Source organism: Pleurodeles waltl, chromosome 8, assembly GCF_031143425.1.
Source record: "Pleurodeles waltl isolate 20211129_DDA chromosome 8, aPleWal1.hap1.20221129, whole genome shotgun sequence".
NCBI lineage: Eukaryota > Metazoa > Chordata > Amphibia > Caudata > Salamandridae > Pleurodeles > Pleurodeles waltl.
The window spans coordinates 694945866-694973424 of NC_090447.1; the positions used below are offsets into that span (position 1 = coordinate 694945866).

At 45.8% G+C, this 27559-nt stretch overlaps 1 protein-coding gene across 1 annotated transcript in view; it reads right to left on the reverse strand.

Moving 5' to 3' along the window:
* Positions 1 to 27559, reverse strand: part of EIF2S3 (eukaryotic translation initiation factor 2 subunit gamma) — a 301635-nt gene that overhangs the window by 18752 nt on the left and 255324 nt on the right. The window contains exon 11 of the mRNA XM_069204821.1: positions 6862 to 7034. Within this exon, the coding sequence (XP_069060922.1) occupies positions 6862 to 7034 (173 nt within the window). The remainder of the gene's footprint in view (positions 1 to 6861; positions 7035 to 27559) is intronic.

The following is a 27559-nucleotide window of genomic DNA, read 5'->3' on the forward strand; positions in this document are numbered from 1 at the left end:
ATTTTATATGTAATATCTCATTTGAAAGGTATTGCAGGTAAGTACTTCAGGAACTTTAAATCATTACATTAGCATGTATACTTTTTACATAAAACACAATAAGCTGTTTTAAAAGTGGACACAGTGCAATTTTCACAGTTCCTGGGGGAGGTAAGTTTTTGTTAGTTTTGTCAGGTAAGTAAATCACTTACAAGTCTCAGGTTTGGGTCCAAGGTAGCCCACCGTTGGGGGTTCAGAGCAACCCCAAAGTTACCACACCAGCAGCTCAGGGCCGGTCAGGTGCAGAGGTCAAAGAGGTGCCCAAAACGCATAGGCTGCAATGGAGAGAAGGGGGTGCCCCGGTTCCGGTCTGCCAGCAGGTAAGTACCCGCGTCTTCGGAGGGCAGACCAGGGGGGTTTTGTAGGGCACCGGGGGGGACACAAGTCAGCACAGAAAGTACACCCTCAGCAGCGCGGGGCGGCCGGGTGCAGTGTGCAAACACGCGTCGGGTTTTCAATGTTGTTCAATGAGAGATCAAGGGATCTCTTCAGCGTCGCAGGCAGGCAAGGGGGGGGGGGGGGGCTCCTCGGGTTAGCCACCACCTGGGCAAGGGAGAGGGCCTCCTGGGGGTCACTCCTGCACAGGAGTTCCGTTCCTTTAGGTGCTGGGGGCTGCGGGTGCAGGGTCTTTTCCAGCCGTCGGGAAATGGAGTTCAGGCAGTTGCGGTCAGGGGGAGCCTCGGGATTCCCTCTGCAGGCGTCGCTGTGGGGGCTCAGGGGGGACAACTTTGGTTACTCACGGTCTCGGAGTCGCCGGAGGGTCCTCCCTGAGGTGTTGGCTCTCCACTAGTCGAGTCGGGGTCGCCGGGTGCAGTGTTGCAAGTCTCACGCTTCTTGCGGGGAGTTGCAGGGGTCTTTAAGTCTGCTCCTTGAAACAAAGTTGCAGTTCTTTTGGAGCAGGGACGCTGTCCTCGGGAGTTCCTTGTTTTTCTTGAAGCAGGGCAGTCCTCTGAGGATTCAGAGGTCGCTGGTCCTTTGGAAAGCGTCGCTGGAGCAGGTTTCTTTGGAAGGCAGGAGACAGGCCGGTAGGACTGGGGCCAAAGCAGTTGGTGTCTTCTGTTCTTCCTCTGCAGGGGTTTTTCAGCTCGGCAGTCTTCTTCTTCTTGTAGTTTCAGGAATCTAAATTCTTAGGTTCAGGGTAGCCCTTAAATACTAAATGTAAGGGCGTGTTTAGGTCTGGGGGGTTAGTAGCCAATGGCTACTAGCCCTGAGGGTGGGTACACCCTCAGGGCTACTAGCCCTGAGGGTGGGTACACCCTCTTTGTGCCTCCTCCCAAGGGGAGGGGGTCACATTCCTATCCCTATTGGGGAATCCTCCTTCTACAAGATGGAGGATTTCTAAAAGTCAGAGTCACCTCAGCTCAGGACACCTTAGGGGCTGTCCTGACTGGCCAGTGACTCCTTGTTTTTCTCATTATCTCTCCTGGACTTGCCGCCAAAAGTGGGGGCTGTGTCCAGGGGGCGGGCATCTCCACTAGCTGGAGTGCCCTGGGGCATTGTAACACGAAGCTTGAGCCTTTGAAGCTCACTGCTAGGAGTTACAGTTCCTGCAGGGGGGAGGTGTGAAGCACCTCCACCCAGAGCAGGCTTTGTTTCTGTCCTCAGAGAGCACAAAGGCTCTCACCGCATGAGGTCAGACACTCGTCTCTCAGCAGCAGGCTGGCACAGACCAGTCAGTCCTGCACTGAACAATTGGGTAAAATACAGGGGGCATTTCTAAGATTCTCTGTGTGTGCATTTTTTAATAAATCCAACACTGGTATCAGTGTGGGTTTATTATTCTGAGAAGTTTGATACTAAACTTCCCAGTATTCAGTGTAGCCATTATAGAGCTGTGGAGTTTGTTTTTGACAGACTCCCAGACCATATACTCTTATGGCTACCCTGCACTTACAATGTCTAAGGTTTTGCTTAGACACTGTAGGGGCATAGTGCTCCTGCACTGGTGCCCTCACCTATGGTATAGTGCACCCTGCCTTAGGGCTGTAAGGCCTACTAGAGGGGTGACTTATCTATACTGCATAGGCAGTGTGAGGTTGGCATGGCACCCTGAGGGGAGTGCCATGTCGACTTACTCGTTTTGTTCTCATCAGCACACACAAGCTGGCAGGCAGTGTGTCTGTGCTGAGTGAGGGGTCCCCAGGGTGGCATAAGATATGCTGCAGCCCTTAGAGACCTTCCCTGGCATCAGGGCCCTTGGTACCAGGGGTACCAGTTACAAGGGACTTATCTGGATGCCAGGGTGTGCCAATTGTGGAATCAAAAGTATATTTTAGGTGAAAGAACACTGGTGCTGGGGCCTGGTTAGCAGGGTCCCAGCACACTTCTCAGTCAAGTCAGCATCAGTATCAGGCAAAAAAGTGGGGGGTAACTGCAACAGGGAGCCATTTCTTTACAACCAGTCTACACAGGTTCAGGGACCCACAATCCCTGTTCTGGTGCGAGACTGGACAATGGAAAGGGGTTTAACCGCTCCCCTGTCCACCACAACCTCTAGTACTTTTTGGTAATTTTGTCACTAAAATAAAGTACCTTTATTTTTGTACAACTGAGTGTTTTCTTTCATGTGTGTAAGTGCTGTGTGACTACAATGGTATTGCATGAGTTTTGCATGTCTCCTAGATAAGCCTTGACTGTTCATTCACAGCCCACTCTAGAGAGCCTTGCGTCTAGACACTGCCTACACTACACAACAGCGGATACCTGGACCTGGTGTAAGTAACTTAGGTACCCACCACACACCAGGCCAGCTTCCTACATATTGATTATTGGGGGGAAGGTGTTGGACCGTGAGGTCCGTGATACGGATTCCAGTAGACATGGACCCACATGCTGAAAGGCCAATGGCTTCTAAATTCCTGCAAATTAATGTAATTGTATTTATATAACATTCACTACCCCTAACCAGGCATCGAAGCGTGTTTCTGCAAGTAGCACGCTACTCCGGAACTCAAGAGGAATTAGTGGTGGATTAGTATAAGGAAACAGGAGTACAGTATTAGTATGAGTTAATTTGAGTGGAGGATATGTGAGTTTGTTAGTTGGATGGACTGGAGAACTGGAGGGCTAGAGGAGGGAAGAATCCAGAAGTGTTAAGTGGGAGTTAATAGTAATAGGATGATGCTTGGGATGAGTAAAGGAGAGATGGAGGATAGAAGAGTCTGTAGAGAGGGGTTAGGGAGATCATAGTAGAAGGGGTTTTGGATGAGTCAAAGGTGAGATAAATGAGAGAGAATTTAGAAGGGTTGTTTGGGAGATCATAGTAGTAATCTGAGGTTTGGGGTGAGCTAGAAGTGGTAGAGGAAGGAAGCGCTTAAGCAGGATTATTTTGGAGATCATAATAGTAGAATGGGTTTGGGATGAGTCTGGATGGAGGACAGATTGATAGAGACACAGGGTGATGGGGAGACAGAGTTAAAGCTTACTAGAGTACATTTTATTTTATTATTTTCTCTTGAACAGTAGGACTGAAGTATTAACAAGATGTGTAATTACATAGTAAGGGAATATATGTGTAAGAAATATAATGGTGAGTGTAATGTGAGATGTAAAGTTGTATTGTATAAACACAGACTTTCAAGATTTGCAATATTTGAAGTTAATTTATATGTGTACTTCTCTAACATTAATTTATCTTTCCTCGATTTTTTCAATAGCAAAATGCTTGCTGATAAAATTGTTAAGATAACATTTGCTCATTGTGATAGAAAAAAAAAAGCAGGGACTAATCTAACAACTTATCTAGGAACTATGCGCTGACCTATGAACATGTTAAGCATAGAATAATATAAATGCGCATACCACATATATACATTTAACCGTAAATATACATTTGTTAAACAACCTTAAGGAGTATGTGCATATTTTATTATTATGAAATAGTAACTAAAAATATTTCTTAAAGAACTATACATATCTAGATATATACACAGTCAGATTATAAATATTTATCAACACAGGCTTATGCAGTCCATTGCTGTTTGGATATGGTGGTTATGAAGTAAAGAGCTAACTCTTGAGTAGTCTTCCGGAAACAAGATAGTTATCCGTGGATCTTATATTTGGGGGTAATGAATTCCAAAGTTTGGCTGCTTGAACAGAGAAGAATGTAACACCTATTGTCTTTTTCTTGTATGGTGGTGTTTTAAGGCGGTATGCCAATCCTGAGCGGAGGTTTCTTTGTTGAAAGTGTTTGGTTATTTTGTTTCTGATGAAGTGGTCCTGTTTCATGTATTGCTTTGTGGGTGATACAAAGCAGCCTGTAGGTGGATCTTCTGGTAACCGGTAACCAACGTAGTGCTCTCAAGGCAGGGGAGATGTGGGCTTGTGGCTTTACATGTGATAGTAGCCTGGCAGCTGAGTTCCGGATACGTTGTAGTTTTTTCATAGTAGATAGAGATGATCTATGGTAAAGGCCATTGGCGTAATCCAGTTTAGATAGTATAAGGGAGATCGCAAGCTGGACCTTGTGTGGAAATCCAAGGTGGGGGAAGATGCGTTGCAGAGTTTTCAAGGTGATGAAGCTTGATCGTGCTATTTTGGCCAATTCAGCATTTATTCTTAACTTGGAGTCCATGGTAATTCCAAGGTTTTTAACTTCCTTAGATACTTGAGGAGGTGGTCCCAGATTGTCAGGCCAAGCACATTGTGGGTCATAACTTTTCCAGTCGCCACATGTGAGTATTTCTGTTTTGAAAGCATTCAGTTTGGGATGGTGCAAAGTAACTCGCTGATCAATGAGACTGAGTAACTGAAGATCTGTGAGTTCTAAAAGTATTTGAGGCATTCCAATTTAAAGAGTATTTGAGTGTCATCTGCACAGTTGTAGCACGTGAGCAGAAAATCATTGATTAATTCCAGTAATTACATCATGTAGATGTTGAAAAGCATAGGCGAGATGACTGATCCTTGAGGGACCCATGCTTTTGTGAGACAGGGTTTTGATGAGGGGAGGGGGGGGGGGGGGGGAATAGACGATACTTGTGCAGTTGAGAAGGTAGGATGTAATCCAGTCGAGAACAGTCCCTTCTATGCTGGCTTTGTGGAGTCTTCAAATTAGGGTATCATGGTCAAAAGTATCAACGGCAGCTGAGAGGTTCAAAAGAAGTAGTGCAGCAACTCCACTGAGGTAGACTGTGTTTTTAAGATGCTCCCAGATTGCTATGAGTGCAGATTTATTGCCTCTTCCTGGGGGCGGAATTCAGTTTGGTAGTCTCAAAGTATGAAGTTGTCTTCAATGAATTGTGACATCTGCTGCTCAATATCGTCCCTCTTAGTGTCTAGAAATTAGGGGGGGGGGGCTTAAGGTAACCAAGTTCTCTAAACTTTCTTGTTTATGTCATTGCAGTGTCAAATAACTTCTACAGCCTGCACTCCCCACCGCTTCTTTATTTACTAGCTCCTCCTGTGGCGGCGTGTAACACAGGAAGGCACAAGCATGGCAGCGTCCGTGAGATCGTGTCTCAGCGGGGCGTCAGTCATCAAGCTGGGAGGTAGAACGTATTCTCCCTGAAAGAACTGTATTGCCTTGATAAATTATGACCTGTGGGATTTTCTGGTGTAGGACAGCGGGCCAGCACAATATCAGCAGGGGTATGAAAACCCTGACACCTAATTGGCAAACTTATCTCTTACTAGGAGTACGTGCTGGAGGTAAAAGTATAAATGTTAAACGATTATTCACTAGCTGTGATACACAAATCACCACTGGTGTAGGCACTTGAACATCAATTCCTTAAAACGTAGAGTCCAGGGAAACCAAGTAATAAGGAAAGAAGTGGGAGGTGGTGTATCATCCTTATCAAAGAGGTCTCAAAAAGCTCTGCTAACTGTATTGCAAATTGGTGAGCAAGGTTAAAATTGGGTTCACATCTCAGCAAAAAATAACTGAATGTTGATTACGCACAGAATGTTAACAAGACAAATTTTGGCACAGCAGAAGGCAAGACAAAAAGAGTTCTTGGCATCTAAAGAACGAATATTTCTATTGCAATGTTGAAAACTAGTTTCTGTCTTTGTCCCTTTTCTCAAATGGCATGCTTTGCACTTTTGCACAAAAGTGGAGTAAACAGATGTAGACGCTGAAAGTCATCTGGCTATATAAGCTGAATATTTATTTATGCTCTGGATATTTTGCCATGAAAACTGCAGTTGGCCGTAATTTGTGTAAGCAGCAGTGCCATAAAAGGAAGACTTGTCAAGTCTTAGTACACGCTGATTTAGCCATAAACCGCAGTATCGAGCCACACTAACATACAAAATACAGAAACAAAACATTTCTCAAGCCTAAGCTATGAATGGCTCACTGTTCGAAGACTCAAATCAAACATGTGGCACAGAAAGGAATTCTCAGATTTTTGGTTTTCACACAATCAATAAAAAAAACCTATATAAATATGTCTCCTGAAAGGGAAACAATTAACGTGTGCACTGTATAAGTAACGGAGTAGGGCAGAAGAAGCAGAAGCACAAGTTCTTTCAGAAGGTGAAAAGACTGGGGTACTAGTACATAGCAGGACTCTAGCACTAGAGGGATGCAGCTTTTTCCTCACCCAAGTATTATGAAATGGTTTGCAGCAAGAGCTAGAATAATTTTAAGTTACAGAAAAAATAAAATGCATTCTTCAACCTGCCATAAAATACATGAGACTTGCCAGGTTAATAGTTTCAAAGCGTATTAGAGGATTACCATTCATATAGTTCAATTCCTATTTCTTAGATGATTAAGTGCTATTGACACGTCTGCATTTTCAGGTCTTTGCAGAGTATGAAAAAAAATCAATTACTGGCAGTTTGTTACTAATTAACTATCAGGTAACTTACCGCCAGTGTTTCTCAACCCTTCGACTAAGGGCAATTTTTTCACCAACTTCTGTGCACACAGGGTTTGTCAGCACTATTTTGCCCAAATCGGCTTTAACTGCACTTACTCTTCCTCCAGTTGACAAAGAACCTATATTTACCATCAGGACTTCATTTTTAGATAGCTTTTGCACCTAAAATACAATTGAATTCGTTACTCAAAGAAAATAAGGTGTCATTAAAACCAATAACATTAACATGGAAAATATATTTTTCGCGGATTTGTTCACATTTAGAAAGCCATAACTATCTAGCATTGAGTGAACAAATGCACCACTTCCCCAGTTTGATTAGTGAGGAGGCATGGCCTTCTAAGGTTCAAAACTTTACAGAAGTGCAACTTACATTCTTGATGATTCTGATACTCTTTCTGGCTCTACCATCTTCTAAACTTGTCTGGGTCCAATGAACAATGCTTATAAGAATACATTCAAGGTGTACCAAACAGCTGGGCAAAACATTAAAAAGATTTCAGTCAGTACACGTCGCTGTAAAGCTAGTTATGCTGAATTACCTCTGTTGGAATGCGCATCAAGTCACTGAGGTAGCCAAACTACTTAAGTTGTAATATTTAATATGCACAAGATGATTCGTGAGGCCAATCATAAGCTATGAAACGATAGCAAGTATGACTTTCAAAGGGTAAAACCTAATGGGCCTTGGAAACAATCAGGTTGTGTGGCACTTTTTTAGCCAACCTTCGTTGAAAAATGTGAAGTTATTTTCTGGTAAAGACAGAATGTCTTTAAAACATTAAGAATGCAAGCAAGAGGGCGCTGTCCAAAATAAAAAAAGCACGCTGGTGGGCGTTGCCAAGATGGACGAGTAGGATTTAAATCTGGTTAAACACAGACAACAAGAAACCCAGAGGCCAGCGAGTAATATAAACATACCACCACATGGTTGTGTGCTAGCAAGGAAGAACAAGAGCACCCTCAAATATCTTAACTTCTTAACTAGTATTTTTCATTTCAGCTACAAGAAGAAAATAATAGCTGTGGCTGGAAAACAGTGGAATATCATCTTTAGGGCCACAAAATACTTTTATTCAGGACCAGAAAGGGTGTTCCTTTCACCAGTGAAGGAGTTTTCCTAAACTTAGTAGGTGGTTTACAAATGAGGTTACTACTTCACCTGCATTTTTAGTGCAAAGACTGTACAGAGATGCATCAATAGAGGAGGTGAAAACAATCCTAAAAATGCATCAAAATCTCAGGGAGGGCAGAGCAAGCTCACCCAGGCCGAAGAGAACAATCAGAAGCTCCCTGCCATGCACAGTTTTTTCGTCAAAGTGTTACTGCAAATATCACAGTGATATTATCAATGATGTTATCAAAGTTGCCATGAGTGCCGTCATTTGTGGGGTAATTAGCAGTGCATGGCGAGGGTGTGAGTTATAGTTATCTTAGGGCATGAGTTATACTTACTTGAGATAACTAACAGTTGAATTGCTATGGTTTTGAACATTTAAAACGTGAGCCTAATTACGTCCCTGTAACTCTTGTTTTTTTCCACTGAAATTCTATGGATTTTGTTTATGTGTAGGAATTGTCATTACAATACGTTAAACCAACCACCGCCTTGCACGGCCTCTGGCCGTGCACAGTGGCGGTTGGCCACAGGGCCTCACCTGCCCCTATAAGCATCCGACCTTGCACAGCCTTCGCCAATGCACAACAGAGGTTGCCTGCAAGACCTGGCCTGCAGCCAGACCCTGCTGTCAAACCCCCAACCACCCAACCCTGCGCACGGCTCTTTGATCCTGCGCAGCGGTTGTTGGCCATGGCCTCTCTGGGTATGAGAACAGATGCGAGAGGGTGTATAAAGGGGGTGAGTGTGTGTCTGGGTGTGAGAGCGCGTACATCAGTGTTTTAGTAGGTGCATCTGTGTGTGTGTGTGTGTGTGTGCGCGTAAGTGTCTGAGTGGGTCTATGAGTAAGTGCATGAGGGTCTGACTGGGGCTGTGAGTGGGTGCACAAGCGTCTGAGTGGATCTGTGAGTGGGTGCATGAGTGTCTGGGTGGGTATCCGAGTGGGTGGTAACTGTCTGAGTGGCTGTGGGAGAAAGATTGAAAGAGAAACCCCCTGACGCCTGAGCCTCTAGAAGAACAAGAACTCTTCCTATGAGGAAGAGGAGATGGAGGACAAGATCTGTACCAAGACCTTAAAGAGTCAGAAGGCATCGAAGAACAGTGACAGTGCTAGGTGTTTTTCCAATTCTATGCCGTATCCATGTTGCATTTCATTGAGGATCCATCTGTCCCCTTCCTCCACCCCTGGAGGAAGTCTCATATTCTTTGCCACACTGATGTTAGGTGTGGGTGGAAGTTCAGCTATATTGAGTCACTTTGTTGTTGTCGCTGCTCTTGATGGCAGGCTTCTTCACCTTTTTTTGCCCATGAAAGTTTTGTCTCTGTGGAGTGTGGAATTGCCACTTTTGTGATGCAGACAACGGAAGGCTAATGGTTTGAAAGGTTTGGTGAGATACCAGTTTGAAAACCACCACTTCCTGAAGGTATTCTAGTGGGGGTGGATCTCCTTCTTTGCAGGCCCCTAAAGTGTAGGGCCCCCATTGAATTGGCTGTATCTATCTTGTGCAATCTGTCAAAGTGTGATGTCCGCTGCCTTTCCAAACATATGTTATGCCTGATATTAGCCATGCATGGCAACTTAAGTTTGTTGCTGGTACCAATTGTATTACTGCTGTGTCTGAGGCGTCCAATGCAGACTTTAGGAAAAAGTGTTGTCTACACCTTTTCCTTCTTGTTAGGGCAGTTGCTCTTTTTTGATATTCTTCAAGCAGGTGCTTCATCAATTCTGCCATCCCCTCCCAGTTTTGATAGGCATATCTGTTTTGCAGGGCGCTGATTTTGCTACCACACTGCCTCAGATGTATGAAGGATCTTTATATTTTTCCCTTCACACTGGGGGTCACTGACATGCAGGTTGCTGGCTCCCTGAATGTCTATCTTCCCCTGGAAGCATTGGAAGGAATTGGTTTTTGTTTTGAGAGGGTATTAATGTCTCCAGTAATAAACATGTCTGTGCCTTTTCTTCGTCCAGTTGTACCCCAGAGCAAGCACAGTTGCTTTTTTGACCAGTTAATTATACATGGTCAGATCATCTGGGGGTTGATGGTCTCAAAGGATGTGTCTATAGCTTTCTCGGGGGTGTTTGCCTCGAGATTGTGTAACTGTTATTCAACGCCTTTTGACTCTTTAAGGTCTTGGTACAGACCTTGTCCTCCATCTCCTCTTGTTCTTCTTGAGGCTCTGCTGTCAGATGGGGTTCCAAATCCTCCGAATTTTTATCCTCTCCTGTGCCTTCCACCAAAGGTTTTGATAGTATTCTAAATGCCAGTAAGTTCCTTTTTTCAGCGTTGTTCTCTTTTTTCAGCAAAGAATCAGCTGCTGTTGGATGAGCTGCTGTCTTCTGTTTTTCTCAGCTCTGATCATCTTTTGATGTACTTTCGGAGACTTTCCAACAAGCAGTATCCTTCGTATGGAACCCAAGGGTTTCTTTATGTCTTAGTTTGCCTTCAGTTGGCGAAACTGTCGGTACCAAGGCAGACTCCTGTTGATGGAAGTCCGAAGTTTTTCAGCTTGACCGCTACCATCTCTTTTGGTGTTCTTCTTTCAATTTCCTATGTTCCTTTTCGATGTCAATGTTCTTTTTGGCATAAGTGTCCTCCCCTTCTGTTTCTTCGGTGGTGTTATCTTCTTCACTCAGCAACCCCGAATCTCTGAAGTTGTTTCTTTTTGCCTCTGCACTGCGTAATATGCACACTATTACTTCTGAGAAGCCTTCAGTGCCTTCGATTTAAACTCCGCACAGGCCTCGCAGGAGTCAGATTTGTGATCCATTGGCAAACAAAGATTGCAGACCTGATGACTGTTCCTCTGTGCGAATTTATGGTGTCACAGTGGGAACAAAAAAAAACAAAAAAACACAGTCTTCATTTCATGCTGAGCAGGGAGCCTTCTGTCCCCGCATTATCCCTTGATGTAAACACCATTTATTTCGAATTCGATGGAATCCTCTTATAATACCCCTTTCCTTTCAATACTCCATAGATTTTCTACTGTTTTCTTCAACGTAAACCCTGCTTGTTTCTTTTTATTCCTCCTGAGCTTGGAGATCAAGATGCTTCCAGACCCAAAGGCGGAAAAAAAGAACCTTAAGATGGCAACCCAAGAGTGAGACTTCCGGGGAGGGTGTCTGATGTCAGAAGAGGCTGGAACAAGCACCAAATGTTGGGGGATCATAGATGCCCAGCATCAACCAAAAAAGTGGAAAGAAAAAAAGACCTACTATAAAGAAAAACATCCAGACCCAACGACTAGATGGTGAAATAATGCACAGCATGTGAACCCAGAAAAGATTTGTATTGCAAAACAACTGTATTCCTCCAGAGAGAAAAGCCATACTGCTGTGGCCAAACTAATTGCTCAATGACACATAATAAGCCATAATCAAGACTTTTAGAGTAGATTTCAGCGCCAATATTGATTAAAAAAACTATAGGTTGATATGATCCACTCTGATCCACTGGGTTGCCATTTTGTTCCTAAAGAAAAAATATAGAAAGTCACAACCTTGAGCTATACTCCAAGTTAATTTCCAATTTATAATAACAATATATTAAAAACTGTCTCAGAATTCAAGAGGTACGAATATTCACTCTGAGCCTTTCCTGTAGGTAGGAGCTCTATAGACATAGTACTATCCCCGAAAAAGATTTAATGAGCCAAGGAACTAGTCTGATCGGTGCTACGCAGAGGAAGAGAAACTTTACTACGGTAACACTCCAATTCCTCATCAGAAGAGGTTACATCTGAGGTATATATTTGCTGATAGAAATGCTGGAATTGCCAGATAATATTGGATGGCTGAGTGACATTGCCACCATGATCGTCCCTGATACATTTTATCAGGACAAGATTACCCTTTTCTTTAATTGTATACGTAACCATTCACACTACTGAGTCCCCTCATTCAACATCATGACCCTTATTACAACAAGAAATTAGTGGTGGAGGTTTTCACTGTAAGGCCCTGTTACAAAAGATCAGGGATAACCCTTAAAGGAACTGATACCAGAAATAGAGACATCTGGGAAATAGCAGGGTTACAGATACATTTCAATAAGTCTAAGAGCCTGGTCTTGGTGGCTGGTCATTTCTTGGTGATTTACTTGCAATACATGGCTCCTGTCAAATGGTCAAGAGAAGGAATACAGTATTTCGGAAGTAACTCTCCCATAAACTACCCCTTTGTGTGATACAACTTCACAACACTCCTTAGAGAAATTAGCTTTACGCCCTCGGAGACACACACCCTAGCCATTAAACATACACTAAACGCTTATCTCGGGGAAGACTGGCGATGCCCTACCTTTTTCATTATCACGCTTTGATGGTGCAGTGCATGGAAAAGTGACTGAGACGAGACGGACTATTGTGCTTCACAGATCAGAACTGCCCCAAGGTGGGTTAAGCAAAGGAAAGATGTAGGAAGTTGGCTCTGTATGCACTATTTCAAAGTAAGGAATAGTATGCACAGAGTCCAAGGGTTCCCCTTAGAGGTAAGATAGTGACAAAAAGATAATACCAATGCTCTATTTTGTGGTAGTGTGGTCGAGCAGTAGGCTTATCAAAAGAGTAGTGTTAAGCATTTGTTGTACACACACAGGCAATAAATGAGGAACACACACTCAGAGACAATTCCAGGCCAATAGGTTTTTGTATAGAAAAATATATTTTCTTAGTTTATTTTAAGAACCACAGGTTCAAATTTTACATGTAATACTTCAAATGAAAGGTATTGCAGGTAGGTACTTTAGAAACTTTGAATAATCAAAATAGCATACACAGTTTTTATATAAATCACATATAGCTATTTTAAAACTAGACACTGCAATTTTCAACAGTTCCTGGGGGAGTAAGAGTTTGTTAGTTTTTGCAGGTAAGTAAACCACCTACGGGGTTCAAGTTTGGGTCCAAGGTAGCCCACCGTTGGGGGTTCTGAGCAACCCCAAAGTTACCACACCAGCAGCTCAGGGCCGGTCAGGTGCAGAGGTCAAAGCGCATAGGCTTCAATGGAGAAGGGGGTGCCCCGGTTCCAGTCTGCCAGCAGGTAAGTACCCGCGTCTTCGGAGGGCGGACCAGGGGGGTTTGTAGGGCATCGGGGGGGGGGGGGGAACACAAGTCAGCACAGAAAGTACACAATCAGCAGCACGGGGGTTTCCAATAGAAAGCAATGGGAGACCAAGGGGTCTCTTCAGCGATGAAGGCAGGCAAGGGGGGGGGCTCCTCGGGGTAGCCACTACCTGGGCAAGGGAGAGGGCCTCCTGTGGGTCACTCCTGCACTGGAGTTCGGATCCTTCAGGTCCTGTGGGCTGCGGGTGCAGTCTTTACCAGGCGTCGGGATCTGAGGAGCAGGCAGTCGCGGTCAGGGGGAGCCTTGGGATTCCCTCTGCAGGCGTCGCTGTGGGGGCTCAGGAGGGGGGCAACTCTGGCTACTCACGGTCTCGCAGTCACCGGGGAGTCCTCCCTGAAGTGTTTGTTCTCCACAAGTCAAGCCGGGGGTGTCAGGTGCAGAGTAGCAAGTCTCACGCTTCCGGTGGGAAACGCAAGTTGTTTTTAAAGTTGCTCCTTCGTTACAAAGTTGCAGTCTTGGGTGAACAGAGCCGCTGTCCTCGGAAGTTCTTGGTCCTTCTAGAGCAGGGCATTCCTATGAGGATTCAGAGGTCGCTGGTCCCTGGGGAAAGCGTAGCTGGAGCAGTGTCTTTAGAAGGGGGGAGACAGGCCGGTAGAGCTGGGGCCAAAGCAGTTGGTGTCTCCGTCTTCTCTGCAGGGTTTTTCAGCTTAGCAGTCCTCTTCTTCTTAGGTTGCAGGAATCGGAGTTCCTAGGTTCTGGGGAGCCCTTAAATACTAAATTGAAGGGCATCTTTAGGTCTGGGGGGTTAGTAGCCAATGGCTACTAGCCCTGAGGGTGGGTACACCCTCTCTGTGCCTCCTCCCAAGGGGAGGGGGTCACATTCCTATCCCTATTGGGGGAATACTCCATCTGCAAGATGGAGGATTTCTAAAAGTCAGAGTCACCTCAGCTCAGGTTGCCTTAGGGGCTGTCCTGACTGGCCAGTGACTCCTCCTTGTTTTTCTCATTATCTCCTCCGGCCTTGCCGCCAAAAGTGGGGCTGTGGCCGGAGGGGGCGGGCAACTCCACTAGCTGGAGTGCCCTGTGGTGCTGTAACAAAGGGGGTGAGCCTTTGAGGCTCACCGCCAGGTGTTACAGCTCATGCAGGGGGAGGTGTGAAGCACCTCCACCCAGTACAGGCTTTGTTACTAGCCACAGAGTGACAAAGGCACTCTTCCCCATGTGGCCAGCAACATGTCTGGAGTGTGGCAGTCTGCTAAAACCAGTCAGCCTACACGGATAGTCGGTTAAGGTTTCAGGGGGCAGCTCTAAGGTGCCATCTGGGGTGTATGTTACAATAAAATGTACTAACCAGGCCCCAGCACCAGTGTTCTTTCACCTAAAATGTACCATTGTTTCCACAATTGGCACAACCCTGGCACCTAGGTAAGTCCCTTGTAACTGGTACCCCTGGTACCAAGGGCTCTGATGCCAGGGAAAGTCTCTAAGGGCTGCAGCATGTCTTATGCCACCCTAGGGACCCCTCACTCAGCACAGACACACTGCTTGCCAGCTTGTGTGTGGTGGTGGGGAAAAAATGACTAAGTCGACGTGGCACTCACCTCAGGGTGCCATGCCAACCTCACACTGCTTGTGGCATAGGTAAGTCACCCCTCTGGCAGGGCTTACAGGCCTAAGGCAGGGTGCACTATACCACAGGTGAGGTAATAGGTGCATGAGCACTATGCCCCTACAGTGTCTAAGCAAAACCTTCGACATTGTAAGTGCAGGGTAGCCATAAGAGTATATGGACTGAGAGTCTGTCAAAAACGAACTCCAAAGATCCATAATGGCTACACTGAATACTGGGAAGTTTAGTACCAAACTTCTCAGAATAATAAACCCACACTGATGCCAGTGTTGGATTTATAAAAAAATGCACACAGAGGGCATCTTAGAGATGCCCCCTGTATTTTACCCAATTGTTCAGTGTAGGACTGACTGGTCTGTGCCAGCCTGCTGCTGAGAGACGAGTTTCTGACCCCTTGTGGTGAGAGCCTTTGTGCTCTCTGAGGACAGAAACAAAGCCTGCTCTGGGTGGAGGTGCTTCACACCTCCCCCCTGCAGGAACTGTAACACCTAGCAGTGAGCTTCAAAGGCTCAGGCTTTGTGTTACAATGCCCCAGGGCACTCCACCTAGTGGAGATGCCCGACCCCTGGACACAGCCCCCACTTTTGGCGGCAAGTCCAGGAGAGATAATGAGAAAAACAAGGAGGAGTCACTGGCCAGTCAGGACAGCCCCTAAGGTGTCCTGAGCTGAGTTGACTCTGACTTAAAAATCCTCCATCTTGCAGATGGAGGATTCCTCCAATAGGATTAGGGATGTGCCCCCCTCCCCTCAGGGAGGAGGCACAAAGAGGGTGTAGCTACCCTCAAGGACAGTAGCCACTGGCTACTGCCCTCCCAGACATAAACACACCCCTAAATTCTGTATTTAGGGGCTCCCCAGAACCAAGGAACTCAGATTCCTGCAACCTAAGAAGAAGAGGACTGCTAAGCTGAAAAACCCTGCAGAGAAGACGGAGACACCAACTGCTTTGGCCCCAGCTCTACCGGCCTGTCTCCCCCCTTCTGAAGAAACTGCTCAAGCGACGCTCTCCCCAGGGACCAGCGACCTCTGAATCCTCAGAGGACTGTCCTGCTCTAGAAGGACCAAGAAACTCCCGAGAACAGCGGCCCTGTTCACCAAAGACTGCAACTTTGTTTCCAAAGAAGCAACTTCAAGACAACTGCGTTTCCCGCCGGAAGCGTGAGACTTGCTACTCTGCACCCGACGCCCCCGGCTCGACTTGTGGAGAAACAACACTTCAGGGAGGACTCCCCGGCGACTACGAGACTGAGTAGCCAGAGTTGCCCCCCCGAGCCCCCACAGCGACGCCTGCAGAGGGAATCCCCAGGCTCCCCCTGACCGCGACTGCCTGACTCCCAGATCCCGACGCCTGGTAAAGACTCTGCACCCGCAGCCCCCAGGACCTGAAAGATTGGAACTCCAGTGCAGGAGTGACCCCCAGGAGGCCCTCTCCCTTGCCCAGGTAGTGGCTACCCAGAGGAGCCCCCCCCCCTTGCCTGCCTGCACCGCTGAAGAGACCCCTTGGTCTCCCATTGATTTACATTGGAAACCCGACGTGTGTTTGCACACTGAACCCGGCCGCCCCGTGCTGCTGAGGGTGTACTTTCTGTGGTAACTTGTGTCCCCCCCAGTGACCTACAAAAACCCCCCTGGTCTGCCCTCCGAAGACGCAGGTACTTACCTGCTGGCAGACTGGAACTGGGGCACCCCCTTCTCTCCATTGAAGCCTATGCGTTTTGGGCACCACTTTGAACTCTGCACCTGACCGGCCCTGAACTGCTGGTGTGGTAACTTTGGGGTTGCTCTGAACCCCCAACGGTGGGCTACCTTGGACCAAGAACTAAGCCCTGTAAGTGTCTTACTTACCTGGTTAACCTAACAAATACTTACCTCCCCTAGGAACTGTGAAAATTGCACTGTGTCCACTTTTAAAACAGCTATTTGTCAATAACTTGAAAAGTATACATGCAATTTTGATGATTTGAAGTTCCTAAAGTACTTACCTGCAATACCTTTCGAATGAGATATTACATGTAGAATTTGAACCTGTGGTTCTTAAAATAAACTAAGAAAAGATATTTTTCTATACAAAAACCTATTGGCTGGATTTGTCTCTGAGTGTGTGTACCTCATTTATTGTCTGTGTGTATGTACAACAAATGCTTAACACTACTCCTTGGATAAGCCTACTGCTCGACCACACTACCACAAAATAGAGCATTAGTATTATCTATTTTTACCACTATTTTACCTCTAAGGGGAACCCTTGGACTCTGTGCATGCTATTCCTTACTTTGAAATAGCACATACAGAGCCAACTTCCTACATTGGTGGATCAGCGGTGGGGTACAAGACTTTGCATTTGCTGGACTACTCAGCCAATACCTGATCACACGACAAATTCCAAAATTGTCATTAGAAATTCATTTTTGCAATTTGAAATTTTTCTAAATTCTTAAAAGTCCTGCTAGGGCCTTGTGTGTTAAGTCCCTGTTTAGCATTGTCTTTTAGAGTTTAAAAGTTTGTTAAAAGTTTGAAATTAGATTCTAGAAACAGTTTTAGATTCTTTAAAAAGTATTCCAACTCTTAGCAGAATAATGTCTGATACAGAGATGCAGGTGGTGGAACTCGACACCACACCTTACCTCCATCTTAAGATGAGGGAGCTAAGGTCTCTCTGTAATATAAAGAAAATAACCATTGGCTCCAGACCTACCAAAATTCAGCTCCAGGAGCTGTTGGCAGAGTTTGAAAAAGCCAACCCCTCTGATGATGACATCACAGAGGAAGAAATTAGTGACTTGGAGGCCAATGTCCCTCCTCCAGTCCTAAATAGGGAGAACAGGACCCCTCAAGTCCTGTCTCCAACTGTGTTAGTCAGAAATAGTGAGTCCCTCACAGGAGGGTCCCACATTTCTGAAATCACTGAGGATGCTCTCAGTGAAGATGACCTCCTGTTAGCCAGGATGGCCAAAAGATTGGCTTTAGAGAGACAGCTCCTAGCCATAGAAAGGGAAAGACAAGAGATGGGCCTAGGACCCATCAATGGTGGCAGCAATATAAATAGGGTCAGAGATTCTCCTGACATGTTAAAAATCCCCAAAGGGATTGTGACAAAATATGAAGATGGTGACAACATCACCAAGTGGTTCACAGCTTTTGAGAGGGCTTGTGTAACCAGAAAAGTGAACAGATCTCACTGGGGTGCTCTCCTTTGGGAAATGTTCACTGGAAAGTGTAGGGATAGACTCCTTACACTCTCTGGAAAAGATGCAGAATCTTATGACCTCATGAAGGGTACCCTGATTGAGGGCTTTGGATTCTCCACTGAGGAGTACAGGATTAGGTTCAGGGGGGCTCAAAAATCCTCGAGCCAGACCTGGGTTGACTTTGTTGACTACTCAGTGAAAACACTAGATGGTTGGATTCAAGGCAGTGGTGTAAGTAATTATGATGGGCTGTACAATTTATTTGTGAAAGAACACCTGTTAAGTAATTGTTTCAATGATAAACTGCATCAGCATCTGGTAGACCTAGGACCAATTTCTCCCCAAGAATTGGGAAAGAAGGCGGACCATTGGGTCAAGACAAGGGTGTCCAAGACTTCAACAGGGGGTGACCAAAAGAAAGGGGTCACAAAGACTCCCCAGGTGAAGGGTGATGAGACAACCAAAACTAAAAATAGTAAAGAGTCTTCTACAGGCCCCCAAAAACCTGCACAGGAGGGTGGGCCCAGAGCCTCTTCACAAAACAATGGGTACAAGGGTAAAAACTTTGATCCCAAAAAGGCCTGGTGTCATAGCTGTAAACAGCATGGACACCAAACTGGAGACAAGGCCTGTCCCAAGAAAGGTTCCACTCCAAACTCCCATCCAGGTAACACTGGTATGGCTAGTCTCCAAGTGGGATCAACAGTGTGCCCAGAGCAAATCAGGGTCCACACTGAAGCTACTCTAGTTTCTGAGGGTGGGGTAGATTTAGCCACACTAGCTGTCTGGCCGCCTAACATGCAAAAATACAGACAGCAACTCTTAATTAATGGGACTAGAATAGAGGGTCTGAGGGATACAGGTGCCAGTGTCACCATGGTGACAGAGAAACTGGTTTCCCCTGGCCAATACCTGACTGGAAAAACTTACACAGTCACCAACGCTGACAATCAGAGAAAAGTACATCCCATGGCAATGGTTACTTTAGAATGGGGAGGGGTCAATGGCCTGAAACAGGTGGTGGTCTCCTCAAATATCCCAGTGGACTGTCTGCTTGGAAATGACCTGGAGTCCTCAGCATGGGCTGAGGTAGAATTAAAAACCCATGCAGCAATGCTGGGTATCCCTGAACTGGTGTGTGTGAAAACAAGAGCACAATGCAAGGCACAGGGTGAACAAGTAGAGCTGGAGTCTGGAAGAATGGCCCAGCCTACCAAGAGAACAGGAAAGTCAGTTGGGAAACCAACTGCAACACAGCAAAAGAAAGGGAACCTCTCTTCTCAGGAAGAAGTTCTGCCCTCTGAGGGAACTGAGCCTTTGGAGCTTGAACCTTATCAGGTTGAGCTCTTAGGCCCAGGGGGACCCTCAAGGGAGGAGCTGTGTAAGGGACAAGAAACCTGTCCCTCTCTTGAAGGCCTTAGGCAGCAAGCTGCTGAAGAGTCCAAAGGCAAGAAAACTGGAACCCATAGGGTCTATTGGGAAGATGGACTCCTGTACACTGAGGCCAGAGACCCCAAACCTGGTGCCACTAGGAGAGTGGTAGTGCCTCAGCTGTTCAGAGAGTTCATCCTAACATTGGCCCATGACATTCCCCTTGCTGGACATTTGGGACAAACCAAGACGTGGGAGAGGTTAGTCAACCACTTCTACTGGCCCAATATGTCCAACATGGTTAAGGAGTTTTGCCTCTCCTGCCCCACCTGTCAAGCCAGTGGTAAGACAGGTGGGCATCCAAAGGCCCCCCTCATTCCACTTCCAGTGGTGGGGGTTCCCTTTGAAAGAGTGGGTGTGGACATAGTTGGTCCACTAGAACCTCCCACAGCCTCAGGAAATATGTATATCCTGGTAGTAGTGGATCATGCTACCAGGTATCCTGAAGCTATTCCCCTTAGGTCGACTACTGCCCCTGCAGTAGCCAAGGCCCTCATTGGTATCTTTACCAGAGTGGGTTTCCCTAAGGAGGTGGTGTCTGACAGAGGTACCAACTTCATGTCAGCATACCTAAAGCACATGTGGAATGAGTGTGGAGTGACTTATAAATTCACTACACCATACCATCCACAAACTAATGGCTTGGTTGAGAGATTCAACAAGACATTAAAAGGCATGATCATGGGGCTCCCAGAAAAGCTCAAAAGGAGATGGGATGTCCTCTTGCCATGTCTGCTTTTCGCTCACAGAGAGGTGCCACAGAAGGGAGTAGGATTCTCACCCTTTGAACTTCTGTTTGGTCATCCTGTAAGGGGACCACTTGCCCTTGTTAAAGAAGGCTGGGAGAGACCTCTCCATGAGCCTAAACAGGACATAGTGGACTATGTACTTGGCCTTCGCTCTAGAATGGCAGAGTACATGGAAAAGGCAACCAAAAACCTTGAGGCCAGCCAACAGCTCCAGAAGTTTTGGTATGACCAAAAGGCTGCACTGGTTGAGTTCCAACCAGGGCAGAAAGTCTGGGTTCTGGAGCCTGTGGCTCCCAGGGCACTCCAGGACAAATGGAGTGGCCCTTACCCAGTACTAGAAAGGAAGAGTCAGGTCACCTACCTGGTGGACCTGGGCACAAGCAGGAGCCCCAAGAGGGTGATCCATGTGAACCGCCTTAAGCTCTTCCATGACAGGGCTGATGTCAATCTGTTGATGGTAACAGATGAGGATCAGGAGGCAGAGAGTGAACCTCTCCCTGATCTTCTGTCATCAGACCCAAAAGATGGCACAGTAGATGGAGTGATCTACTCAGACACCCTCTCTGGCCAACAGCAAGCTGATTGTAGGAGAGTCCTACAACAGTTTCCTGAACTCTTCTCCTTAACCCCTGGTCAGACACACCTGTGTACCCATGATGTGGACACAGGAGACAGCATGCCTGTCAAGAACAAAATCTTTAGACAGTCTGACCATGTTAAGGAAAGCATCAAGGTGGAAGTCCACAAGATGCTGGAATTGGGAGTAATTGAGCGCTCTGACAGCCCCTGGGCTAGCCCAGTGGTCTTAGTCCCCAAACCTCACACCAAAGATGGAAAGAAAGAGATGAGGTTTTGTGTGGACTACAGAGGGCTCAATTCTGTCACCAAGACAGATGCCCATCCAATCCCAAGAGCTGATGAGCTCATTGATAAATTAGGTGCTGCCAAATTTCTAAGTACCTTTGACTTGACAGCAGGGTACTGGCAAATAAAAATGGCACCTGGAGCAAAAGAAAAGACAGCATTCTCCACACCTGATGGGCATTATCAGTTTACTGTTATGCCCTTTGGTTTAAAGAATGCCCCTGCCACCTTCCAAAGGTTGGTGAATCAAGTCCTTGCTGGCTTGGAGTCCTTTAGCACAGCTTATCTTGATGATATTGCTGTCTTTAGCTCCACCTGGCAGGATCACCTGGTCCACCTGAAGAAGGTTTTGAAGGCTCTGCAATCTGCAGGCCTCTCTATCAAGGCATCCAAATGCCAGATAGGGCAGGGAACTGTGGTTTACTTGGGACACCTTGTAGGTGGAGGCCAAGTTCAGCCACTCCAACCCAAGATCCAGACTATTCTGGACTGGGTAGCTCCAAAAACCCAGACTCAAGTCAGGGCATTCCTTGGCTTGACTGGGTATTACAGGAGGTTTGTGAAGGGATATGGATCCATTGTGACAGCCCTCACTGAACTCACCTCCAAGAAAATGCCCAAGAAAGTGAACTGGACTGTGGAATGCCAACAGGCCTTTGACACCCTGAAACAGGCAATGTGCTCAGCACCAGTTCTAAAAGCTCCAGATTATTCTAAGCAGTTCATTGTGCAGACTGATGCCTCTGAACATGGGATAGGGGCAGTTTTGTCCCAAACAAATGATGATGGCCTTGACCAGCCTGTTGCTTTCATTAGCAGGAGGTTACTCCCCAGGGAGCAGCGTTGGAGTGCCATTGAGAGGGAGGCCTTTGCTGTGGTTTGGTCCCTGAAGAAGCTGAGACCATACCTCTTTGGGACTCACTTCCTAGTTCAAACTGACCACAGACCTCTCAAATGGCTGATGCAAATGAAAGGTGAAAATCCTAAACTGTTGAGGTGGTCCATCTCCCTACAGGGAATGGACTTTATAGTGGAACACAGACCTGGGACTGCCCATGCCAATGCAGATGGCCTTTCCAGGTTCTTCCACTTAGAAAATGAAGACTCTCTTGGGAAAGGTTAGTCTCATCCTCTTTCGTTTGGGGGGGGGTTGTGTAAGGAAATGCCTCCTAGGCATGGTTGCCCCCTGACTTTTTGCCTTTGCTGATGCTATGTTTACAATTGAAAGTGTGCTGAGGTCTGCTAACCAGGCCCCAGCACCAGTGTTCTTTCCCTAACCTGTACTTTTGTATCCACAATTGGCAGACCCTGGCATCCAGATAAGTCCCTTGTAACTGGTACTTCTAGTACCAAGGGCCCTGATGCCAAGGAAGGTCTCTAAGGGCTGCAGCATGTCTTATGCCACCCTGGAGACCTCTCACTCAGCACAGACACACTGCTTGCCAGCTTGTGTGTGCTAGTGAGGACAAAACGAGTAAGTCGACATGGCACTCCCCTCAGGGTGCCATGCCAGCCTCTCACTGCCTATGCAGTATAGGTAAGACACCCCTCTAGCAGGCCTTACAGCCCTAAGGCAGGGTGCACTATACCATAGGTGAGGGTACCAGTGCATGAGCATGGTACCCCTACAGTGTCTAAACAAAACCTTAGACATTGTAAGTGCAGGGTAGCCATAAGAGTATATGGTCTGGGAGTCTGTCAAACACGAACTCCACAGCACCATAATGGCTACACTGAAAACTGGGAAGTTTGGTATCAAACTTCTCAGCACAATAAATGCACACTGATGCCAGTATACATTTTATTGTAAAATACACCACAGAGGGCACCTTAGAGGTGCCCCCTGAAACTTAACCGACTATCTGTGTAGGCTGACTAGTTTTAGCAGCCTGCCACAAACCGAGACATGTTGCTGGCCCCATGGGGAGAGTGCCTTTGTCACTCTGAGGCCAGTAACAAAGCCTGCACTGGGTGGAGATGCTAACACCTCCCCCAGGCAGGAATTGTCACACCTGGCGGTGAGCCTCAAAGGCTCACCTCCTTTGTGCCAACCCAGCAGGACACTCCAGCTAGTGGAGTTGCCCGCCCCCTCCGGCCAGGCCCCACTTTTGGCGGCAAGGCCGGAGAAGATAATGAGAAAAACAAGGAGGAGTCACTGACCAGTCAGGACAGCCCCTAAGGTGTCCTGAGCTGAAGTGACTCTAACTTTTAGAAATCCTCCATCTTGCAGATGGAGGATTCCCCCAATAGGGTTAGGATCGTGACCCCCTCCCCTTGGGAGGAGGCACAAAGAGGGTGTACCCACCCTCAGGGCTAGTAGCCATTGGCTACTAACCCCCCAGACCTAAACACGCCCTTAAATTTAGTATTTAAGGGCTACCCTGAACCCTAGAAAATTAGATTCCTGCAACTACAAGAAGAAGGACTGCCTAGCTGAAAACCCCTGCAGAGGAAGACCAGAAGACGACAACTGCCTTGGCTCCAGAAACTCACCGGCCTGTCTCCTGCCTTCCAGAGATCCTGCTCCAGCGACGCCTTCCAAAGGGACCAGCGACCTCGACATCCTCTGAGGACTGCCCCTGCTTCGAAAAGACAAGAAACTCCCGAGGACAGCGGACCTGCTCCAAGAAAAGCTGCAACTTTGTTTCCAGCAGCTTTAAAGAACCCTGCAAGCTCCCCGCAAGAAGCGTTAGACTTGCAACACTGCACCCGGCGACCCCGACTCGGCTGGTGGCGATCCAACACCTCAGGAGGGACCCCAGGACTACTCTGATACTGTGAGTACCAAAACCTGTCCCCCCTGAGCCCCCACAGCGCCGCCTGCAGAGGGAATCCCGAGGCTTCCCCTGACCGCGACTCTTTGAACCTAAAGTCCCGACGCCTGGGAGAGACCCTGCACCCGCAGCCCCCAGGACCTGAAGGACCGGACTTTCACTGGAGAAGTGACCCCCAGGAGTCCCTCTCCCTTGCCCAAGTGGAGGTTTCCCCGAGGAATCCCCCCCTTGCCTGCCTGCAGCGCTGAAGAGATCCCGAGATCTCTCATAGACTAACATTGCGAACCCGACGCCTGTTCCTACACTGCACCCGGCCGCCCCCGCGCTGCTGAGGGTGAAATTTCTGTGTGGGCTTGTGTCCCCCCCGGTGCCCTACAAAACCCCTCTGGTCTGCCCTCCGAAGACGCGGGTACTTACCTGCAAGCAGACCGGAATCGGGGCACCCCCCTCTCTCCATTCTAGCCTATGTGTTTTGGGCACCACTTTGAACTCTGCACCTGACCGGCCCTGAGCTGCTGGTGTGGTGACTTTGGGGTTGCTCTGAACCCCCAACGGTGGGCTACCTTGGACCAAGAACTAAGCCCTGTAAGTGTCTTACTTACCTGGTTAACCTAACAAATACTTACCTCCCCTAGGAACTGTGAAAATTGCACTAAGTGTCCACTTTTAAAACAGCTATTTGTCAATAACTTGAAAAGTATACATGCAATTTTGATGATTTGAAGTTCCTAAAGTACTTACCTGCAATACCTTTCGAATGAGATATTACATGTAGAATTTGAACCTGTGGTTCTTAAAATAAACTAAGAAAAGATATTTTTCTATACAAAAACCTATTGGCTGGATTTGTCTCTGAGTGTGTGTTCCTCATTTATTGCCTGTGTGTATGTACAACAAATGCTTAACACTACTCCTTTGATAAGCCTACTGCTCGACCACACTACCACAAAATAGAGCATTAGTATTATCTCTTTTTGCCACTATCTTACCTCTAAGGGGAACCCTTGGACTCTGTGCTTGCTATTCCTTACTTTGAAATAGCACATACAGAGCCAACTTCCTACAAAGAGGCTTTGTAAAATCATATAAACGAAGAACACAGCATGGGAGTCTTACTTAAAATGCAGCCTCAACTAAAAATATGTGAATAAAGTAATCACAAATGGTAAGAAACATAATAAAAGGCAAGCTATACAAGGAAAAGAACTGATATGCCTCAAAGAATGTGCAAAATAGCATAATCAAAATAATGGTGCTAATTATGTAAGGTTCTAGCATATGAATTCACTTATTTCTAAATTACATGCTCACCAAACAATTTTTGATCATATGAGCACTGTGAATAACTAACATGGGGGGATTAGTTTTTAGATTCATATAAAACTGTGCATCATTTGAGAGGCAGCAGATCTGTAGAGATTACATTTCAGAGTTGGAAACCCAGCAGTAGGACCAACTATGTAAGGCAGCGACATGGTCTACGCCTCATACATTTACCAAGCACTACTGCGTAGATGTGCTAGCTGCACAACAAGCAACAGTAGGTCAAGCTGTACTAAGAACATTATTCCAAACTACTTCAACTCCTACAGGCTGAACCACCGCTTTTGGAGAGATAACTGCTTACTAGTCTATGCACAGCATGTGTATCTGCAGTTACACATGCCATCGAATGGAAAATGTCACTTACCCAGTGTACATCTGTTCGTGGGATTGTCGCTGCAGATTCACATGCGCCCACCCGCCTCCCCGGGAGCCTGTAGCCGTTTAGAAGTAGATCTTAAACATTTGTACATTTGTAAATAAATTACTTGAAACTTTATTATGTACATACGCATTCACTCCATTGCATGGGCACTATTACTAGCATACACAACTCCTACCTCACCCTCTGCGGGGAAAACAATCTAAGATGGAGTCGACGCCCATGCGCAATGGAGTCGAAATGGGAGGAGTCCCTTGGTCTCGTGACTCAAAGACTTCTTCGAAGAAAAACAACTTGTAACACTCCGAGCCCAACACCAGATGGCGGGATGTGCACAGCATGTGTATCTGCAGCTACACATGCCATCGAACCTGCTATTACAGACAACACATTGTGCAAATGTAATGGTCTTTTCAAATGATACATACAGTTTTACTGATAAAACTATAAAGTGCACAAAGGTGTGGAAACGGCATCAGTTAGAGTAATGATTTATGTTGATTGTATTAAAATATTTGTGTCCAGGACACTTCAGAATTACGAAAAATTTTGATCCATTTGTGCTTTTCTAATTTGGATACATTCTGTCATATCTGTACAGTTCACTTAAATGTTGCTCAGTGCTAGAAAAAGCCTTTCCTTTCACATCCCAAGATTGTCAGATAGGTTCTCTCACTCTGAAGTTGGTGAAAGAAAAGTAGAGACTAAGTTCCCTTGGAAGACAGAGCCTGACATTTGATCTCTGTCTTTGAATACACAAGAAATATGACAACATGATAACAAAATTGAAAGTTCTGATTACAGAAAGCAAGTAATCAAGAAAGAATTTGGTAACAAGGCTATGCTCGACAGGAGGGCCAAAGACATGCTGGACAGACCAAAAAAATATAATAAAAAAATAAGAAATATAAAGCAAGCAAATGTAAGTTACAAACCACAAAGCCAATGGTAAGTATGGATGTAATGCATTCTTAAGTCAGCTTCAGAATGTCTCCAAGTAGTCTTTAGCTACAAAGCAACAAGAAAGCGGCTCTGTCTGTTAGGCTTCGACCTAAAATTGGCATGTGCTTCAACTACCGTTTTTCTTTTAACTTACCTTCCAATTTTTGAGAAACTTGGGTAACATTGATGATTCACTAGCCATTACTTCATGAATGTGCTCAGATGAGGAGTAGCAGAAATGTCACTGACTGAAATTACCAGTAAATTTCTGACCAATTTCTTTCCCATGCCACTGAGAATCTTCGTAACACATAATTCCACAAAATAGTAGCTTACTGTACACTGGATTTCAAATGTATCTGAGATGAAGCATTACTATTGTAAATATAAATATATTATATATTTTATAGTATATGTACTACCTTTATAAAATCAAACAAACAGGACTTAAATGTGCCTCCACTGTTTAAAGAAGTATCTTAGGTCTAACTTGAAGGAGCAGTCAGATTTAGTGACAATTATGTTCGTCAGAATTAGGAGTACTCAAGCTAAGTCTGGCATTAAATAGCAGGTACGCTGTATGACAATTCTTACTGACAAGGAAATCAAATGCCCAAAATTCAGTACGGTGTTTGAGTTTGATACAGAAGAAATACAATTTTTAGTGGTCAGACCTTTAGCAAACTAAAGAAATTACTGTTCCTAATGATACATCATTACATGTTAAATATAGCAAACTCAGAACGTATAAAATTATGTGAGGCAAACCTATCTCAATAATGCTAATTTCCCAATAAGAAAATAAGAGAAACTGTGTTCCACTTAGCAGTATTTATATTTTATTGCGTTTTCAATCTCTGTGTTCATTGCTATCTTTTAGACTCTGGATGAACCAGTTCAACTGGAGAGCCTGAAGGCAGTCTTACCGCACAAGATCAGGCCAAGCCCAAATATTTATTAATAATAATAATTAAAAAAAGAAAAAAAAGAAAACAAAAAGGGATTTGCCCTTGCCCTGGACTATGAACACACTGGCATCATCACAAAGCAGAAAAGGAGGAGTAATGCTACCCCATGAGATTTCCTTAATCTGCAGATATTTTCAGATATTTTTAGACTAAATGAATGTGACATTCTTTGTATGCTCTTTCAAGCATTTCACTAACATACTGGCCCATGCCAACATTGACCAAAAAAAAGATATCTGATCCTCTTACC